The sequence below is a fragment of the Watersipora subatra genome, chromosome 1 (assembly GCF_963576615.1).
Source record: "Watersipora subatra chromosome 1, tzWatSuba1.1, whole genome shotgun sequence".
NCBI lineage: Eukaryota > Metazoa > Bryozoa > Gymnolaemata > Cheilostomatida > Watersiporidae > Watersipora > Watersipora subatra.
In genome coordinates, this window is record NC_088708.1 from 57,847,807 (window position 1) to 57,868,951 (window position 21,145).

General features: G+C 35.5%; 3 protein-coding genes across 3 annotated transcripts; 2 read left to right on the forward strand and 1 right to left on the reverse strand.

The window, feature by feature from the left end:
- The first annotated feature begins 308 nt into the window (after nucleotides 1-308).
- On the forward strand, nucleotides 309-12,686 carry LOC137397188 (UPF0489 protein C5orf22 homolog). The gene is made up of 7 exons (XM_068083479.1): nucleotides 309-353; nucleotides 7,644-7,713; nucleotides 7,807-7,952; nucleotides 8,297-8,446; nucleotides 10,871-11,266; nucleotides 11,459-11,668; nucleotides 12,552-12,686. Exons 2-7 carry the CDS (start codon nucleotides 7,660-7,662, stop codon nucleotides 12,676-12,678), a joined length of 1,083 nt encoding a protein of 360 aa, XP_067939580.1. The 5' UTR covers nucleotides 309-353; nucleotides 7,644-7,659; the 3' UTR covers nucleotides 12,679-12,686.
- Nucleotides 12,687-12,781: 95 nt separating this feature from the next.
- Nucleotides 12,782-19,240, reverse strand: LOC137397197 (probable tRNA(His) guanylyltransferase). The gene is made up of 6 exons (XM_068083485.1): nucleotides 19,087-19,240; nucleotides 15,924-16,100; nucleotides 15,265-15,434; nucleotides 14,204-14,292; nucleotides 13,304-13,411; nucleotides 12,782-12,931 (listed from the first exon to the last, which is right to left on the reverse strand). The coding sequence occupies exons 1-6, from the start codon at nucleotides 19,188-19,190 to the stop codon at nucleotides 12,782-12,784; spliced, it is 798 nt and encodes a 265-aa protein (XP_067939586.1). The 5' UTR covers nucleotides 19,191-19,240.
- A 254-nt stretch (nucleotides 19,241-19,494) lies between these two features.
- Nucleotides 19,495-21,110, forward strand: LOC137389495 (cerebellar degeneration-related antigen 1-like). Its single transcript, XM_068075514.1, has 2 exons — nucleotides 19,495-19,554; nucleotides 20,562-21,110. Exons 1-2 carry the CDS (start codon nucleotides 19,495-19,497, stop codon nucleotides 21,108-21,110), a joined length of 609 nt encoding a protein of 202 aa, XP_067931615.1.
- The last annotated feature ends 35 nt before the right edge of the window (nucleotides 21,111-21,145 follow it).

Here is a 21,145-nt window from a genome sequence, read left to right on the forward strand (position 1 = left end):
ACGGTATGACTGTTTTGTCACTGTAGGGCAGTTTTAGTTGTCTATGCTAAACGGAAGCGCAACGGAATATCCCCGATGAGCTATTATTAATAACGAATAGTAATCGGACAGAACGTCGTTATTGTGTATTACATAGAGTTCTGGCTGTAAGTCATACCAATTATTTATGAAAAACATTCTATGTTTTAATACATAGTGAAAAATAGAAATTTCCGTTATTAAAATACTTCAGCGCGCTCTGTAGTTCAAAAAAAAAACTACTCTATTACCGCATTACTTGTTTGTTAAAACTGCTTGCTCTCTGTGAAGCTCATTTGAAAGATTTAACTATAGCGTGACTTAAACGTTTTATAGTAAGTACATGTACATACATGTGCAGTGATTTGGTGAATGTATTGATATGGGTTTTAGATGTAGCGAGTCAATGAGATTCTGGTAGCTTAGGTTTTGTAGCTTACTGGCCTCAAGCTCAAAACTACTGGTTGGCTACACTGTTCCCGCAGTGGTTAGCTTTTGCGCTAAGGTTAGCTTCCTAAAAAGCATTGCAAAAGCTCGGACCGTTACATTACAATGACACATGAATTCCCGGGTTGTATGGGTGAAAGGTTTATGCACAGAAAATTTATATGTAATAAACAACAACATTTGCCATTCTAACTTTTAAATGGAGGTGCTTGTTTATTTTGTTTAGGACCAGCCAATGCATAATTGGCATAACTGTCAATGCATAATTGTCTAGGCTTAGTATGCTACTACTACGCCTACTGTCATAATATACATTAATGACCTTCCAAAGGCAGTCAACTGTAGCACCAGTCTGTATTGCTGATGATACACTACTTTACCAGTCGGTCAACAATGATCAAGAAAAACAATTGTTTCAAACTAATATAAACTCTTCACAAGACTGGGCTCAGACATGGTGTATGTCATTTAACATTAATAAGTATTCTGCGTTAGCTTTTAACTCCACTGATTCCTCTCCACAAGCTGATTACTTAATGACACTACTCCTGAAGTAGTTCAAGAGACAGAATATCTAGGAGTGGTATTACAATCCAATTTGAAATTCAACAACCATATACAGTCCAAGGTCTTGAGAGCTAAATGCCAGTTAGGCATGCGCAAGCGTGCTCTTTATGCTGTTCCTGAAAAAGCGCTTCTTCTGGCTTACACTAGTTTCTGCAGACTCCATCTAGAATATGCTGCAGCAGTTTGGGATACTTCACTTGAATATTTAAAAAATGACATGGAAATGGTGCAGCACAACGCAATAAGATTCATAAGTCAGCTGAAAGGTGGGGAAAGCATCACTGAAGCTCGCAATAGCTTGTAACTAGATACTCTTGCTGACAGACATACCAAAATCAGACACGCACTGTTAATGAGAACTCTATCAAGAGAAGAAAATCGTACATCCCTGTCTAGTGCATATGACGAGTTGATGAATGTCAAACCGATAGCATGCCAAATAATAGAGCAGCTACAAGAGGAGATTCACCAACAATGTACGCAAAAACATCGGTATATCACAACAGCTTCCTACCGAGAGCAGTTTGTGAACTAGAAACCAAGCTAACAAATCACAGCTAACACATGTACATAACACAGCTAACTTACAATTAACCAATAATAACCTGGAACAGTATAGTACATTATAAATTACGACATTCTATTGTTTTTCTCCTAGATGCATAATTAGGCAACAATTTTGATATACAAATGCTGGTTAAGGACTAAAATTATCTGAGGCGCACCACTTGTTTTTACTTTAGTGCGTACTAATGAAGAAAGGTGAGAGGTCGACAGAAACAATGCTAGTCAACTCAAATCACATAAAAAATCTACGGCAGTATTTCATCCTGAAAACTTTATTGTCATAGGCAGCAGTGACGATAACATTGACAAAATCAATTTAAGCACACTAAATAAGACGCAAAACGTCGTACGTTATGTGCTAATAATGGTCATCTCATAATAGGCATGGTCAACAGAAACAAATTGTGAAAATATTATCGGCGTACAGCATTTCGGCGTCTTTGTTATGTTAATCTACGTCATAAGCACACCGACTGCCAAATTTTAACTCAGGCAAAAATTTTGTAGAATTCGTATGGTGAAATAAGCTTTGTATGGTGAGGTGAAAAAAATCATCATGTTCCACTTCGTAAGGTGAAAAATCGTATAATAGGCTAATCATACCCTGAGGGTGCACTGTACTTAAAGGTTGACTTGCAACAAAATTCACATTACCGTTATTTGATACCAGTATGAAAAGATACCGGTATGAAAAAATTCACCATGTCTTACTCTGTTGTGTTGTAGGTGCAAAATATGTGGAAAGGCGATTACAAGCTCTTAAAAGCTCAAAAACGAACAGTTAATCGCAGCCACACGAGACCGCCGTAGTTTGGATTCCCTTTCCAAAACGGCTCAAATGTGATATAGTTGTGAGAGATGGTTTCTGTTTACACTTTCTTGCAACCTTATTCATCGAAATATTTTCACAAATGTACTTCACGTATTCAATAAAACTATGTCTATTGTTCTTACACGTCTGTTTTATCGTCATTGTAATGCTGTCACTTTTAGCACTGATATCTTATAACTTACCGTAAAAAGTCGTTAAAATTTTTAACCTTAGCTCGAAGGAGTACATATCATTGTCTGATATTTATGACGAGCCTGTTGGTCACCTGTGATAATCGAAAAGTGCTGCAAAAATTATTTGCGAAGTATTGGGTCGCGTGATCAGATTACGACTTGACGATTGAATAATGCCGAAACAAAGCTGTAAAGTAGCAAGCATCTATGTTTGATACAGGGTCTTCGGTAAAACCCGAAGTGTTTGTCATAAACTAGTACTACGATAAGTTTTATATTGAGCCTTGTATTGGCTTTTCAATTCACGTGAGAACATACGTGACAAGACGATAACCAAATTTCGTGGTTATGTCATCGAAATAAACAGATTCCAATCTACGGCGGCTTTTCGTTTTTGAGCTTTTAAAAGCTTGTAATCACATTTCCACATATTGGGCACTTACAACACAACAGAGTAAGACATGGTGAAGCTTTTGATACCAAATAACTGTAATGTGAATTTTGTTGCAAGTCAACCTTTAACAAGCATTTTGTCAGCATTTTTCAAAGCTATTCACACGCTTCAGATACTATTATCACCTATACATGCAGCCGACGTAGTAAACATACTGCATTGCATTCATTTGGACAAAGCTGTCGTCGTGTGTCTGTCCAGTTAAGGTGACTTTAGTTAGGAAAAATCGGTTTCACTGAGGATTTGAACTCGCAACATTGAAGTCAAACATCTACTAATAAGCACGCATAACCACTAGGTTAAGCCATTCATAACATTCTGGACCGTTTATCTATTCTTATTGTGATTGTACACACTAAAAATGTACTTGTATTATTAATTAATATTACCTTTTTGCGTTTGTTTTCTTTAGAAGTTTTTTAGAAGCTTTTTACTATTACTCCATTACCTATGTTTTTAATTTGTTATTTTCGAATGTACCATTTCAATTGCAAATGTGCTGTTACACTCCTATTTCCGGTTTGCCCTAAGGTTTAATCGTTAAATTTGTAAAGGCTAAATCCTTTTTGCGTGAACAGTTTATTATCTCAAGTAGGAATTGCCTCTACATTCTCTCTACGTTTGGTCAGACAATGTATCAGACAAGGACAGTCCGATATCTCATTTTTATTCTGTGTACCAGTATCGAGAGGCGCCCGTATAGTAACTGTTGTACTAAAAGTTTTGATGGATAGCTTCTGCCGCAACAGTAACCTTTTTTATACACACACTTCTATGCACTAATTGTTACTTTTAATTCAATATATTTATGATGTTTATTAATTCATTTGAACATTTGAAGTTTGAAAGTTAGAATGGTAACTGTTTTGATATGTTCAATAAAAATTAATTTTTGTGCAAAGACTTTTGTATTACCCGAGCAGGCCGGGCATTCTTCTAGCAACTTTCCCTGAACTATGAAAAACTGCTGTAGTTACCCCACTACACAAGGTTGTTGATAAAAATAATTTATCCAGTTATAGACACACCTGTGCTTCCTATACTTTCTAAAACTTATGATGGACATATACTTACTGCACTTCAAATGAACTTAGATAGCAACAAAACTATACGTAGCTTACAGTTAGGATTTAGACAAAACTACTCTTGCATCACCACCATTCATTATCTCTACTCCATTTGGTCAAACATGTTCAGAAATAAAAATACTTTAGTAGTTATCTTTCTTGACTTTCAAAAGACTGATGACATGGTTAATCACAATATTCTTATTTCAAAACTTGCAAACAAGTAACTGGTAAGTTTTTAGATGCCATCAGGTCATACCTGACAGGATGGCAACAATGGGGCAAAAATAAAAAATATCTGCCCAGATGCCGTTCCTGTAGCTACTGGCGTTCTACAAGGTTTAATTCTTACACTCGCACTATTTTAACTTTTTATAAATAATTTACTAAATTTACCACTCTACAGCACACCTTATGCTTATGCTGACCATACTTCATTCTCTATATCAGAAACTGACCCTTCATGTCTCTAATCTAACATACGGCAAAACTTCTGATTGAATGCCACCTTTATTTGAATGCCACCTCTATATGACCGCCTCAACTAGAAAAGGGTTGAACAATAGAGTTCCCCTTTAATTGGATGCCACCTCCATTTGATGGCCACTGACATTATTTCTTTTTTACAAACCCATAATAACAAGTGATCCTTAAAAAGTATTCTCAAAACTGTACTAATAATGACTCGGTTACATCAATAGCAAATCTTTCATTGTTTCTGTTCGTATCTAAGTCCGTTTTCCAACTCCAAAGTTTTTTGGCTTTTTTGTTAAAGCCTTGAAAGAAACACTATTGAAATAATTAATAACTGTATCATGCTAATAGTAGTTTCTTGTTCAACGGGGTATTGATACTTCGACGTATATGAAAAATGATTTACGTTTATGATTGCATATGAGCGACTAGTTTTAGGCTAGAAGTTGTGCTTAGCGCCCATCTGGCTAAATTTTTATCATTATTTGTGCGAAACGCAACGCGTAAAAGTTTTGCTCAGTAAAAAAATGGTTTGGACGCTAATATCGACTAGTTCAGCAGTGCAGAAGAAGAGTTGAGGTCAGAAGACGTTGTGGAAAGTATTGAACAGCTAGAAGATGTTCGTTCCAATGCAACAATCAGAATGCAACTGGCCAAGCAAATGATGCAAATGTTGTTTCGAAATTGTTAATTTTTGTTTTTGCATGTATTATAGGCACATATAGTTCGTTTATGTCACTTGTTCTTGAATATATATTTGCGGCATTTGGTAGATTATCATTATTATAACTTATAAATTTTTAGATTTATAGCACATTATGTGATAGCGTCCTTGCGTTTATCGTAACTCAGCTCACAATGGATCGACACTCGTAACTCTTCTTCTATGGCACATCAAAAGCCAGTTTTGGCAGAAAGCTGTAGGAAACATATAACTGATTGCAATGAGCTTTTATGCAAAATTGTTAAATATACATGCAGTTATAAAATAAAAATATGCTTCCAAATTTGGAATAAAATAACAATTTTAAAGCTCCAACACAAATTGCAAAACAGAGCACAGGCTATAATATTACCGCAGATTAATTGCAAGCAATATAGATCAACTGGTAAGAGATATTTCTCGGTTTCTCCATGCATATTTATTAAAAGATCTTCAACAAGATGGAGGTAAATTAGGAGAATTATTGCATTCAAAATTTTTAATATCGCTCCACCGGAAGAAGAGGGCAAAATGTAGGTGACATTCATTTTGCCCATAAAAGGGCTACATTTATCTTCCCCAAATTCTGACGAACCATTTGTTAATTAAAATTATGTAATGCGGTTTATATTAATCCGTGAAAACTCTGCCTAGAAAACTAGTTATGATGCTTAATTGTTTTGGTCAGCTCAGTCTCGCTTCAGCTTAACACAGCCATCCAAAAGCAGTACTGTATTGTCCTATTAGGAGACTTCGGAACCATCTGGAGCACTTTTCCTCTGTCAAAAGCTCGGAAATTGCGAAATCGGCATCGTGTACTTGGTGGAAGTCATTATGTGGCACCAAAACTCAAAAATATTAGATTTCGAAACTTTTCCATTTTATCACCGACTTCACTGTGTTCATGCCTCCATGGGTTCCTTGCGAAACACGACAACTCCAACGATCTCCTCTTGAAAATAGGATGGTAGTGAATGTGTCATCATTGCTGCTGTGGCGAAAATTGGCCAGTCACTGTGAGTCGGCAAACAGAATGGCCACTAGCAAGAATCCTGTCAGCAGTAAAAAACTAAAGTTCCTTCAAAATCGACATAATTTACTCAACCTATCACAAACTTTTTCAGGTAAAGCTACAATTAAGTATCGTGTGAGTGTGCAGACGGCCCTCTATAGGCTCTATATCCACCATGATAGTATAGTGCGATTTTTTATTTATTTGTTGAAAATTTAATTTTTATTCTTTCTCAATTCACTTTCCTTTTTTTAAAGTTTTGTTCTTTGCACGAGTCCCCAAACATTTGATAGATGATCATTGAACAATGTAATTGTCATAAACAAAACAACAGAACGATCATAACATGAATTCAATAAATAATTATTTTTATTTTGTAAATAAATAATAAGTTATAATAAATTGTTATTTAATTTATTACCTCAATCCTGTCTATCTTAGCAGCTATGAGGGGTACTATGTCACAATCAAGAATGAACAATCTTTTTCTCATGTATGCTCATCATGCTCTACTTGACAAAGTAGAAAATAATTATATAGTGAATGAGTTTGTTGGTCAACATCTGGATAGGAAGCGTTTTATTGCACCAAGTGACTGAATTGAATAGAATCGTTTGTGTTTGCAGGCCAAGTTTGTTGCTCATTGTATTTCTAGGTGGTCATAATTTAAACATAGTAAGTTCTAAGCAGGCCAAGTAATGTATTATTGTTGTCTTTCTCTGATGCATGTAATATATTATTTAAACTTATTTTTGTAATTAAAACAGGTGCTCTTAAATCTAGTTTTTAAAAGACAAGTGTCAAGCTATAACAATCAATCTTCTATGTACACATGTACATGTATGTATATTTATGAATATAAATGTAAATATACATATATATGGTTACAACTCAAAACCATGTAACTCTGTAGCTAGCTCTCTTAGCAAGACTTAAAATAACTCACCTTGGCCGGACCTGGATATCCGCCCTAAATAATACAAGATACACTTTAAAATGCCCTAATTTTGCTCTTAATTCTCAAAATTTTCTCGGGGAGGCCCCCTTTACTGGGAGGGCACTTCAGCTCCTCTCTCAGACCCTCCCCACACGGCCGTAAACGGCCGAGTTGGGCCTTCTGCCCTCTGGCAACTACTAATTGACAATCTCCTGACCACTTTTTTTTGAATAATAAAACCCTGATCCAAAAACATATATTAAATACAAATCAATTTTCTGTCCAAAGAATTTTTTATTACCTTGGCATTACCTTGGGGCAATGCCAAGTAGCACAGCTAGTCTTACTATATAATAAACTGCTTATTATTTTATACGTCTGTTTATCTGTAGTGTTCTAACATTGAGTATGGCCAGGAGCAAACACAACTTAACTATGCACATAGTTGAAGACCATAATGAGGTAAGACAAGATTTCGAGAGTTGAATTTGTTGAAAAGATTTGTTGTGCACACTGCTAAGAACACTTCGCTTATATTATTCTCCATCTCCGCAGGTTTTGGAGCCTATATATCGGGCAATTGGTTCAAAAAGACTTGCATTCTCTGGTAATACCATGCTGCATTTTGATTCTCATCCAGACCTTCTCATTCCATCTGATCTAATGGCTGATAATATATTTGACCGCCAAGAAGTGGAAAGGTTTGAAAATTTCTACTAGCATCATGCTATTTATGTCACTTAATAATTTTCAGGTCATTTAGGAATAACTAGGGTAATGAGTGTTCAGTTTTATGAATCAAAGTTTGAATTAATCTGTTGAGGCGTCATATTATAAGCTGCTGAAATATATTTAAAAACACTTTGGGTGAGACTCAGTACTTGTTTTTATGAGAACAACAGGGTGTTCATTTGCAGGGTGTGCTTGTTACCTTGATGTATGCCACTATTTAGTAGCGAAGAGCTGGCTCTCGTGATAAAATGAAAGATAATAAACATTACTTTAGATTGCTAGTGAGTTTCATCAAGATTGTTGGATGCTGTAGGATGACAAGCATAGAGAACTGGATCATGCCTTTAGTCTATGCTGGACATATATCTACTGTTGTCTGGATAAAAAAAGAATGGGCTACACAAATCGCTGACGGTGAATACGTATTCATGCTGGGTAAAGATTCTGCTTCCGGATATATGCGGTAAGTAGGAACAACCCGGTGGTTTGACCTTGTTGAATGTCTGTGCTAGAGAGTATGATCAACTTTGCATTATATGCAATTATACAGATGTTATCACTGCCTCTTCTTATTCAACTTGATTAGCCTTTGCTCATTGGTGAGTAGTATAGCTGAATCACGGATTGTTGGGTACCTGGCTATAAGACCGAAACCAATTATCCCCATTAGACTTGTAAACCATGTACATGTATGTAAATTTTAATCCGTTCCAAGCCGAGAAAACAACCGGTAAAGTATTCTTCAAACATTTTACACCATAAACTGTACTGTATACTATATACTATAAATAAAAATGGGTAGATATAGATCATGTTTAATTGTAATAAAAAAATTTCTATCTATGAGGGTGAAAACAGAAAACAAAAAGTAAACATTCTGTATGCTTTTGCTCTTAAAACATCGAAAACATCCTCGGTTAAGATACAATACCAAAAATTGCAGAAATTGATAATGAAACGGCAAAGAAAGGAACAGATCAATTACATCAAAAATCGTGTGAAAAAAATATAAACAGCAATGGTACGTTTACTTCACGTATTTGAAAAAGAATCTTCCCCCAAAACAATTTAGGGTAACTCGACTGGAGGAGTTGTCTACCTAGCAAATCTTTTCGGTAGAGGGATGTCATCCCAGATGATTCTTTTCTTTTTGTATAGAATTTATGAAGCGTAACTTGTTTTTCCCTTTGTTAACGAATGTTTCCATGCTGTTTCCGGAGTTGTTCCGAACATTTTATTCTAATGCGCATGCTCTGGTTTGGTCGAAAACCGAATTTATGTACGAGATAAGAGACGAACAAATCTCAATTTTTTGGTCGAAAACCGAATGGGTTGAGAACTGAAGCGTTCGAGAACCGAGGTTTCACTGTACTCTTTTTTCATAGAAAGTATGAATTCTCTATGTATAATGGGTCTCATCTTTTGCTTAGCTACCATAGCAACTTAGTTATTCTACTACTACGGCAAGGATAGATATCTGCTTTCAGTATTTTTCACTCAAGACTCTCGGTATAGCAACTATGAGAACTGATTCATCGAGAGTCTGCAAGATTTATGACTGGCGATCAGGCTGAGCGAAACAGCTTGGATTGTTAACCTTTGCTGATGTTGCCAATGAGCCAGGCTGGCACCTTTCCTGCAAATAATAGCGCTTAACCCACCTAATCTTATCTCGAATGTATCCTAGTACCACATGGCTAAGTGGGTCCTCCCAGCAACCTTGAATATAAAATTGGCGCTGTCACATTATTGCTGTCGCTTTGGAAGGTTGGAAATTTCCTCGACACCTCAACAATATTTTTCTTATATCCTATATGCAATTACTAAAAGTACTTCGTAATTTTCTAATGTGTGGTAAAAATATTTTACTGTTATACTGTCCATGTGTCAGTCCATCAAGCTAGTTGAAAGCTACTATGTGTACATTTCATTTTTAAACTAAAAAACATACAGTAGATGCTGCTACAACGTAAATAATTCCTTCCGAGGGCGATTACATTGTAGGGGTTTTACGTTATACAAACAGTAAAATACATGTAAATTACCTAATCCATTCCAACATCATCCCCAACTAACCTCATTGGTCCTTCAAAAAAGAGCAAAACTTGACTTTTTAATTTAATGGCTGTAGCCTACAATGACTGGTATTATTGGTTCTTATGGATAACTTTTTCTTTTTTTCATATCATTTTCACTTGGTTCAGTGTTCATTATCACGGTAATTCTTCGTTAAGTTTAGGTGGAGTGCACGCCTTCAATGTCAATTTATATCAATTTTTGTTGACATTTTTTACTAGACAGCACGGGTCTGACCTGCGGAGAAAAAATAAAAATCGTTGTATATGTCGTAAGTAAAGTAAACCAAAAATATATCTTTACTATAATAAGAGCCTTGTCTGTCCGTTTGTCCGAAACTGGGGTTAAAGGTTAGGAACAAATATCACTTTGAATGAGACTTTAATAATTACATTCAGCACGGTAGGCTGACGCTCTAACACCTGCGCCAATCTAACGCTTTTGGGTGTTTGGGAATAATTGTGCTGCTATTTATTATCTGCACAATGTCGGCACATCTTACAAGCTCTCACATTAAACTACCAGGGTACTGGTATATATAATAGAGATACCCTGCTACCTTGTTTTCACTCGCAAGAGAAAAAACAAAAAATTTTTAAAGGCTTACGATGAGATTTTCATTACACAAATAGAATTTGAGAATTTGCATCGACTCAACTTTGATTTTATATATAATTTTTATGTTATACGAAGCATAAACTTTACATCAATTCTTTGCAATAACTGCAATTAATGTTATAGAGGGTTATGTTATAGACGTGTCTACTGTATCATGTTGTATGCTTGAAAGCAAATTCTATGTATTATGTAGGTGTTCCTGCGGAGAGCCATATTTTGTTAGTGAACTCTTGTATTGTCCTGCTGACCAGCTAGAGAATGCAAAGGAGATCAAACTAATTGTCATCACATACAAATCAGTAGAGATTAGCCTCAGTTCCATTGCCGATGTACTCGCGGGTTTGAATAAAGAAAGTGACATTATATTAGACATAGACTTTGACTATTTTTCTACGAGAAACCCATTCAGTGAGATCTACTCAAAGAGTCAGCTCGGCTGTTTCTTTACCTTGTATAAGTTTACTGAGGAGTCAACGCCTGAGACGTCGACACCTAAGAGGGTGCAACAACTTGATTATCTAAGAAAAGCGATGAAACTTGTGGTGAATAAGAAAATGGGTGGAGACGATTACCAAGATGATGACTGCAGGTTAGCTAAAAAGAATTTGCAGCATTAGCATCTTTATGTTACTTACCGCACCATTTTATAATTTATGTGATTAAGCACCTCCTCTATCAACATGGATGTCTTTGTTAACTAAGGTTGGTGAAGTACCGAATCTTACATTGAAGCACCGCTGGAGTAACTCTATGTATCACATAGTCTTGTATCATTCAACAGGGTGGAACTGATTGAGTCTTTAGTCGACGAAGAGATAAGTCAGAGAGGGTCAGCGGATGCCGGTCTACTGCATGAGCACGGCTGCACTTTTGACACATCAGGTTTACCTCACCATGTCAGCACCCTTCCTCAAATAACCGGCTATATCTCTGATATGTTCCGACTATTGAGCAATCTGAAGGTTCAACCCAAGGTCATTACAGCAGCAAGGTAACCTAATATAAGTATTGGTTCATTTTGGCTGACACCTTGCTTAATTATAAGCTTCAATTCCTGCACATTCTGTTGTATGTATGAATAAAAACTAAGACTTAAGTGTAAGAACTAAATGCATGACAGCCGCTTACAATCATACTTGGTATAGTGCAAGTATAGATGTTAAAAATGATAGCCACCGATGTTGGATAATCAGGTTGTTTACAGGTCCAAAGAACTGATTACAAATTCCTTGTTAGCTCAACTCCTTGAAAAATTTCTAATTTGTTATAGTTTCATGTCCTTTTCATGTTTTAAAAATAATTGTTTTGGTAATCTAAACAAGCAGTTTCTTTTAACTGGAGCATGCTCATAGGGAGGAGGGTGAGAAAGGGAAGAGGGTGAGAAAGGGAAGAGGATGAGAAAGGGAAGAGGGTGAGAAAGGGAGGAGGATGAGAAAGGGAAGAGGATGAGAAAGGGAAGAGGATGAGAAAGGGAAGAGGGTGAGAAAGGGAAGAGGGTGAGAAAGGGAAGAGGGTGAGAAAAGGAAGAGGGTGAGAAAGGGAAGAAGGTGAGAAAGGGAAGAGGGTGAGAAAGGGAAGAGGGTGAGAAGGGCAAGAGGATGAGAAGAGGGTGGGAAGAGGGTGAGAAGAAGGTGAAAAAGGGTGGAGGATGAGAAAGATGGAAAGTTACTCTATTTACTTGTGCATTCTTGTTGTGATTTGAAATTTGACATGTATAACTAGCCCTATGTTGGCTGAGGCTATTATAAATTTATGAAAAAGACTTGAACACTGGTATTGAAGTTGTCTGTTTCCCGGTACTGATATATTTTGTATCTCATAGTGTACAAGAGAACAAAGTCATGTCTATTCATATGTCTATTTCCATGTTGTAGATCATCTGATGATGACTACTGTCCTAAGGATCAAGTAGACCTCATAGAAAAGGAAGTTATAACAACGCTGCAGACTTTATACACAGACCTTGATGTTAAAAAGCACTACCTTGACACTAATAGCTGACACACAAATATACTCTGATAATAGTCTCACTCTACTATTGTCATCCATCCGGGGCATTTTCAACTCCTACTCAAGGTGGTCTCAAGCCAGTCGATCAGTTTGATCAGTCCACTGCTTGCTCACCCAGTATAGATGGATGGGCCTTCCAAAATGTCTCCTTAATTATATCTATGTGATCCACTACCACTTCGAGATTTCCTCCCCTCTTTTTTAAAACATATGTGTCACTCTCGTCTGCTTCCTTAGATTGCGCCTAACAAAATATGAATTGACATTGAACGACAGGTTACAAAGAGTAAATTTTTAACAACACATAAAAAACCTAAATATAATGCATGGACTATCAGGATGTCATAGTTACAAGTTAATTTAAACATTGCACACCTCATCTTGTAAATGCTCAACACAGTCTGATCATTTGTTCAATAGTTCAATAACCAATGTCTCAGACAAATATCCTTGCGGCAAGTAAACACATAATCTACAGCTAGCACATTCTCTATAGGTGAAAGGCAAGTATTATAGATGAGAATGAATACGAGGTGCGTAACACATGAAATGCAACAAACTTATGCGTAACTGTATAACGATGCTTTCCAAAGTGATAATTGGAGAGTCGTCTTACCTTCTCCCTGTATACGACTGTTCCCTTCTTATGCATCTCTGATTCATCATTATAGTTGGTGTTAAATTCAGAAAATAACATTTCATTCTTCATGGCTGAATCTGTTACCTAAAATGGATAAGAAAAACCTTATTCGATCCAACACTATAACTGATGCCGTGGTTGTGTGAGCTGCAGCTTAGGAGTTCTCAGAATGTCTAGATATTTGACAAGGAGTCAATTGAATTTGCCTAAATACGCATGAATTAATAGACCTTTCAATAGATTTGTTGCGTTTAGTCATGCTAACCATACAATCGCTAAATCTATATAAAGCTGATCAAGCTACTATCTTCCTTTGATACTTCCAAAATTTTACAGGCTCGGGGATAATATCATGTTAAAGAATTATGATATGTTTTCAAATTGAAGTGCTATGATATTCAGACACTAAAAGGAGTGTAAATATGGATTTTTTTTAGATCGCCTGCGTATTTGGTGACATAGAATCGGTGGTTAGTAGAGTTCGGCATTCACAAATCAAATTTAAAATAAACAGCCAATGATCGTAAAGAATTCATGCTCAGTACATCTGTTTCGTTTAAACACTTACTAAGAGTGAAAGGACTTGTAAGAATATTCAATACTATCAATAGACAAGACCTATGGGCAACTTAACTGAGACCAGCTGTTTCATTCCAGCAGAAATTAGTTGCTTAAGCTCATCACAGGCGCAACTATCGCAATTAACTATTAGCTGTTCACACAAAATTTTTAGAAGCAGGTGATTGGAAATTTGCATTACCCAAAAATAGCGCGGTGTATACAAAACTCCAGACTTTTTACGGCAGTTTTGTAATATTTCAAAGTAATTTTGTAAAATTCAACTGTCAGCAAAGAATATGCATGATCGTCACCAACCTTAAGTCTTTCCTCTGCCTGTCTGTTATCTAAACCAGCCTCTTGCACCAGTTTCCAAAAACAGGTGTTATATAGATTGTTAATATGACCTAAAATATTCAAAACAAACTTGGAAGTCACCTAAATAAATCACTACAGTTAGAAAGGAAATCAACAGAGTACATGAGAGTGCAAACACATCTCATGTATTTTGGTGAAGACGGATACAAAGAAGTACAACAAATGATCAGGCTCACCTTCTAACAATCCTAAAGGAGTCATTACATATGCATCAGCTGTTTAAAAATCTAAGTTTTAAAGTAAATTTAGCGAGGAAAATGCAAAAAAATATTTAAGTAGAACAATAATTACTTGAATTAATTAATTAATTCAATAATTAATTGAGGGCTTGAATCATGTAGCCATTGGTCAAAGTTAGGGAAGGAAAAGATATGCTCCAGTTTAAATCGTTTTAAGCTAGGCAAGTATTTTAGCTAGTAGAAAATACATTAGCCAATTTATAATTCAACAAGAGCTGTTTCTAATTTAAGTAGGTGCTATGCAAAGGTCTTCTAGCATATTCTGATCAGAGGTGACCATCTTGACAGAAAGGGCTCACCAAAGGCAGTTTTGACAACGTCAAAGGCTAAACAGGCCACGTGATTCAATAATAGGCACTTTCTCCAATCATTCCAGCAATCACATCAGGTCAAATATCTTGAAATCACCACAAGCAGACGAAGATGCCGCTCCATGGACTTAAAACTTACACTTGCCCAAGGCACTTGGGAAACGGGCATCCAGCCTTTTGTACACCTTCCATTCCAAACACACCTTGTAGTGACTAAAGATTATGTACCAGCAAAACGTACTGCTAGAACTGAGAAAAAGCAATAAATAAAGCGTAATGAGAATTGATTACAAAAACTTCTTAGTATCAGTTAAAGACCTTTTGGAGTTGTGGGCTCGGTGTGTATGCAATGTGGACTGGAAAATGAGTAAAAGGTATTGGCAGCTTTACAGGTCATTTACCATGTTCAGAAGCCAGCAAAACAAGTCAGTGAAGATTAAAATGTACTTACAGTCTGCCTGCCGCCAGCATAGATAGTCCTTTAAGTTTCTAGTAGTTGGATACAGAACGACTCGGGAATCAAATGAAGGTGGATAAAGCAAGTCAGTAGCGGGAAAGAATTTTTTCCAATTAAAGACATAGCAGGATGTGAACAGACTAACAACAGTAGAGGCCAATTTGCTACAATTAAACAGCGTGATAGCAATAAAGCTACGGTATCACGCAGAACAATATGCATAGAAACTTTGACATATGAAGTAAATTAGCGACATTTCGAGAACCTGAGATATGTTTGAAATTATTCTAGACAGGGTTCTCCACAGAAATTTTGATCCAGAGGAAGAGGGTTCTAGAGTGAAGCATAAATTTTGGAGTTGTCCTTTAGATGGGGTGGGCAAAACATGGTAAGGGTAGTCCGAATTTCGGCCCAAGGGAAAACCTTGATTCTAGATGTTCTAGATTTCATTCGATGTTGAAAAATGCATATGTTGAGATGAACATAAGTAATGATCATAATTAGATGTTTAGAGGTAAGATAAACCAATCAAACTATCTGAAAGTATATCTAGACCATATATACCGGTTTATAAGTATCATCTGAAGGTATTCTCTTGAGATACCCAAAATGCCAAAACTGCAACTATTTGTATGAACAAACATGCACCTTACCTAGAACGACGGTTGTATGTCTGTGTCTTCCGTTTAAACACAAAGCTATACTCATCGCTCTGCCCATAGGCTAAGATAATGTCATTAAAAGCTAAAAGTACTTGTACAGCGCAGTCATTCATCAGGTTTAGGGCTCGATCATCATTTGGCTTTGTAAACTCATGTCGGTCTGAAAACCTAGATAATATTAAAAACCTTAAATTAACTCATATCATAGATCATGTTTTGAATAGCAAATAAAAAATGTATTAAAAATGAATGAACACAGGCAATGTGTCATCTTCGTTTTTTTCTTTAGTTATCCTTTGGTAATGCTCATTAATCATTGTGATTGACCCGTGAAATCGGGCTCAACTTCCATGAGCTATTTGGGTAACAAAGTTCAAAATCCATATTTTACAAACAGCTTTTACAGCAAAAAAAGGCAAAAATGATTTAGAATCTGCCATTGCTGCAAATATATTAGGATACAACTGATGATAGACCATTTGTCAAGTTGCATCCTCGTCCATGTAATAGCTCCTTGATAATCATCATAGATAAACATTATCTAATTTTTCATGTCATATTTGCTAGAACCTTTTAACAGTAGGTTTGAAAACTCACAGCATTTATTATATATTTCTCAAAGTATGTCTGTTTTCTGTATGTCCAGCTATAGCTCTTATTAGAATAGCTGTAGCTGGACCACACTGACTCAATGTCATTGCATACTGTCATTAGAAGCCTAGCGCTTATTAGCAAGATACTGGAATTTTTTATTGGCAATGTGCCAGGCCCCTTGGCAATAGCCTGCTACTTGCTGGAGAGTTGCCTGCCAGCAAGTGGCAGACAACTCTCATTACTTCTCATTGTTTATAAGTTGATTTTAATACCGTTTTCCATTTGCAATGTACCAGGCTAGTGGCAAGTGGTAGCCAACTCTCCTCATTCTTATTGTTTATAAGCTGATTTTTAATACCCGGGCAACGCCGAGGGCACAGCTAGTTCTGTTATAAAAATGCAAAACAGTAATATAACGTAGTAGCATATGTCAGTGAACTATAATGTAATACCACAATAAGGAAATCAAAGCTACATATTAAAATCACTAGAAGATGGTAACTAAAAGAAAATTTCGATATTGTTCGGTGGGCACTCCAAACACACAACTATACAAACATGTTTGCCAAAAACAAAAAGAGAAAGATAGAAGGCCTATCCTGCGATATTCTGTGGAAGTGTATCCAATGTGATGGAGCCCTTCCATTAGCAAAAACTATTATAAATCACACTCCTTAGCACATAACTGTAAGCAACTAGGAAACTACTGAACTTTCACAAGATGGTGACCACTATGCTATCCTCAGGCACGATGACACATCTGCATAACGCACTGCTGTAAAATAAATCTCTTGTTTTAAAAACATAAATATTTATTAGCTAGATGCTAGTCGATCTACGAAAGGCATTTAACAAGAATGATAAAAATCAACTGAACATCCTACTTAAAAGGAAATGCGTTAAAAAAGCAGACTGTTTGTATTTAATAAAATTATAACTGTCTTACACAGTATGATGTCATAATCTGCAACCAACCAATGGATGAGGGCGAGCAGGCACTTGTTTGTTAGAGAACTACATGTATATGACCATTAAGATTACTCATGAAAGCAATAGGGCTGAACTTTCTTGCACCAAGCTGTTGACATACCTTACATATATATATATATTTATGGTTTATGGGTTTATGCCACCTTATTGTAGTAGAAACACTATTTAAAAGATAACTGAATGCAAGGACACACAAATCAAAGGCAGGAAATGTTCTCCTTTTTAGATGGCGGCAGTTGGGCTGCAGCAATTCAGCTTTAGCAGCTCTAAAACAATCTGGTACCGTGGCACACAGGATCATAACTGTTATCCTAAAGATAAAACTTCAGCTAACAACGAGGCTGTTAAGATGGTTGACCGAGCGAACATTGGTCAAGCGCAAAAGCAGGCTGCATGATACAATTTAGGTTGTATTGGCCTTGGCTGATCCTGCCAATAAACCAACTGCGAAGTCTGGCAATGGGGCAGTAGGTGATGAGTAAAAAATATACCCAACATACGATTGGAGAGAAATGCAAAGAGCCTATATGCAAAAATTCTAGAGGGAGGACATGCATGGCTTCACCGGCTGTTTGGCCAGTAAAGCCTCCTGTATTGAAATAAAACAAAATAGAGTGTCGATATAGCTATAGACTGAGCATCAAAACGCATAGTAAACTAAATGAAATTTTCATACAGACTATCTGGTGCACAATCAATGTAAACATATCTGCACACTAGCGGGATGGCACTTCAGTGAGCACAAAGGAATCCCGCTTACCCAACCATATTTAGTCACAACCAATACAATATATCCTGCAATTTCCAAACACTTAAGCCTAAAATATTGTTAAACATATTTTGCTTTGCGCTGTATTATGAGCGTTTTTTTGTCTGAGTTCTCTTTTTAAGCAGTTCTTTGCATTTCATCATATTTAATTATGATATGAGGCCTTACTAACTATTGAAATTCGGTGTCGTAAGACACTGAGGCGTACTATTTCATAGACACATTCTAGCTTTAGTGTAGATTTAGTTGTAATGGTGCATTGTATTGAATAATTTCTTCTGTGCTTTTAATGCTTTGGACGAAAGATAGGTACTAGCCATTTAGGCATAGGCATCTAAGGTACAAAAAATTCTGTGAATAATAATTATAAATTTAAGAAACATCAATTCGCACTTGATATCTGATGATAATACTCTTGTGGCTAGCTATCCTGCTTGGACAATTACCCCTTGCACTCTTTGGTAGCTCTAATTGAGCCTTGCATACTTTAACGAAGCACTCAGAAAATAATATTAAATTGATTGAAGCATACGAATCAATCCAATACTTGAAATAAACTTGTTTTAAACATTGTTGTATATGAGAGAATTTTGTAGCAAACAAATACGACAAGGCGACTTTTCACGAACCCCTTTCAAAGAAACTGCCACTTTTAGTAACAATAATTCAACGCATAATCAAGTCAAATGCGTTCTGCTTTTATTTTGTTCGCAACTATATCGCTCAGCTAAAGACTTCGAAGGTTTTTGAGATCAAAGAATTTCCTAAATTAATATAAAGATTTGGACGTGAAGTACTTACTTGTGAAAACCTTTACCGTCGACTCTAACAACTATCCACGTATTTAGTAAACAGCTGTCTAATGTTTCAAACTTTCTGACATATTCAAATCTACTTTTAGCCATTAGAAGTGTCAACTAATGCTATGCTATCTGGCGTGTATGTAGGGCCTATAAGTTTTTTCAACATTGAATGAAATTAGTATGAGGTAGTCTTAAGAGCAGTACACGCACGCTAAAAACTCCTCAATGAGACAACGGTAGTAATCATTGTGACGCGGAAGGCGGCTTCGCTGATCCAGCGAAAACAAATTAACGTTTCGCTTCCCTTTTGCAAGGGCTGATAACTCTCAATGTCAAACGTGTTGCCACACCAGCGACCATTGCCAATAATTATCCAAATAAACAGAAAGATTAGTTAAAAAGGAAGATGAAACTAGAAGGGTCTATGGAAAGGTCTATGGAAAGATTTAACAATTTTGAATTTAAGGTTAGTAGATATACAAAACTAAAATATAATATTATGCTAAGATCAGTAGGATGGAGAAAAAGAAAACCGTTTTCCTTTTCTGTGATTTTTGTATGGCGCAGTTTGGAAAAAATTTCTGTTGAAAATTAAATTATTGCCAATGAAGTAATGCAAAAACTATCAAGTGAGACATAGCAAGCAGTACTTTATATCAAATTTTAATAGTTTTTTATAAAACATTGTTTCAATAGCGTATATATTTATTTGTTAAACTGAGTGGTGCACCCTTTGTCAAGTTGATAAATTTGCAAATGATGGGACCATAAAAAGATTTTTATAGACCATAAAAATATTTTTATGGTCATCTTATTGATGTTTGATAGAGTAAATTGCTATTTTGTGCATGTGTTTGTGCAAAGTGATGTGTTTGTGCAAAGTGATGCTATTCAATTTTGATTCAGTATATTTTATCTAACTGTCGTTGTGAATAGGAGAAAGTTAAAAAAGATTCAAATTACATTTTTAGTATATTATAAAAATAGTTTGCACCTGAAAGCAAGCTATCAATACCTTTCCAGACTCACACTTAGTGTATTGGAAAAAAACATAAATATTTTTTATTTTATGTTTTTTATTGCGACCTTGTTTAATTACACTCAATTTTTATATTTTACAATTTAAAAATGTTACATTTGTTTGAAGTGTTATGAATTCCCATATTTTGAGTATTATTTGCTAGAGTTTGATCCTGTAAAAACATTTACCTTGTAACAAAGTACAGCATTCAGTTAAATTAAAGGTGATAAATATAATTAAAAAATTTTAATGTCCATTTGGCTGCTGCCAATACATTTTACTAGAAGAAAAGTTTAACTACTGAACTATGATGTTTTGTGCTTCACATGGTAACCACATGGTAACTACACCGTAGCTATACGGTAACCACAGTAACTACGCGATAGACACATGGTAATCACACAGCTTCAACAGACATGTCTGCCAGTAACTTTAGCAACCCCTTATAGTAGGCATTTCTTTTTGGAGATGATATTGATGACATTAGTGACATTGATCCTATTGATGATAGTGATGATATTAATGATATTGATGATATTGATGATATTGATGATATTGATGATATTGATGATATTGATGATATTGATGATATTGATGATATTGATGATATTGATGATATTGATGATATTGATGATATTGATGATATTGATGATATTGATGATATTGATGATATTGATGATATTGATGATATTGATGATATTGATGATATTGATGATATTGATGATATTGATGATATTGATGATATTGATGATATTGATGATATTGATGATATTGATGATATTGATGATATTGATGATATTGATGATATTGATGATATTGATGATATTGATGATATTGATGATATTGATGATATTGATGATATTGATGATATTGATGATATTGATGATATTGATGATATTGATGATATTGATGATATTGATGATATTGATGATATTGATGATATTGATGATATTGATGATATTGATGATATTGATGATATTGATGATAATGATGCCAAATAAAGTTTTAAAAAATGTAGCAATTACCAATTATTTAA

Excerpts from the sequence above, each read along its gene's own strand:
- LOC137397188 (XM_068083479.1), top strand. The coding sequence starts at position 7,660 with ATGGCCAGGAGCAAACACAACTTAACTATGCACATAGTTGAAGACCAT. Across the intron at positions 7,714-7,806 it reads TAGTTGAAGACCATAATGAG|GTTTTGGAGCCTATATATCG; the intron begins GTAAGACAAGAT and ends CCATCTCCGCAG. Across the intron at positions 7,953-8,296 it reads GACCGCCAAGAAGTGGAAAG|GATGACAAGCATAGAGAACT; the intron begins GTTTGAAAATTT and ends TGGATGCTGTAG.
- LOC137397197 (XM_068083485.1), bottom strand. The coding sequence starts at position 19,190 with ATGGCTAAAAGTAGATTTGAATATGTCAGAAAGTTTGAAACATTAGAC. Across the intron at positions 15,435-15,923 it reads ACATACAACCGTCGTTCTAG|CAAATTGGCCTCTACTGTTG; the intron begins GTAAGGTGCATG and ends GTTTAATTGTAG. Across the intron at positions 13,412-14,203 it reads AGGCAGAGGAAAGACTTAAG|GTAACAGATTCAGCCATGAA; the intron begins GTTGGTGACGAT and ends TATCCATTTTAG.
- LOC137389495 (XM_068075514.1), top strand. The coding sequence starts at position 19,495 with ATGAAACTAGAAGGGTCTATGGAAAGGTCTATGGAAAGATTTAACAAT. Across the intron at positions 19,555-20,561 it reads TTAACAATTTTGAATTTAAG|GCATTTCTTTTTGGAGATGA; the intron begins GTTAGTAGATAT and ends CCCTTATAGTAG.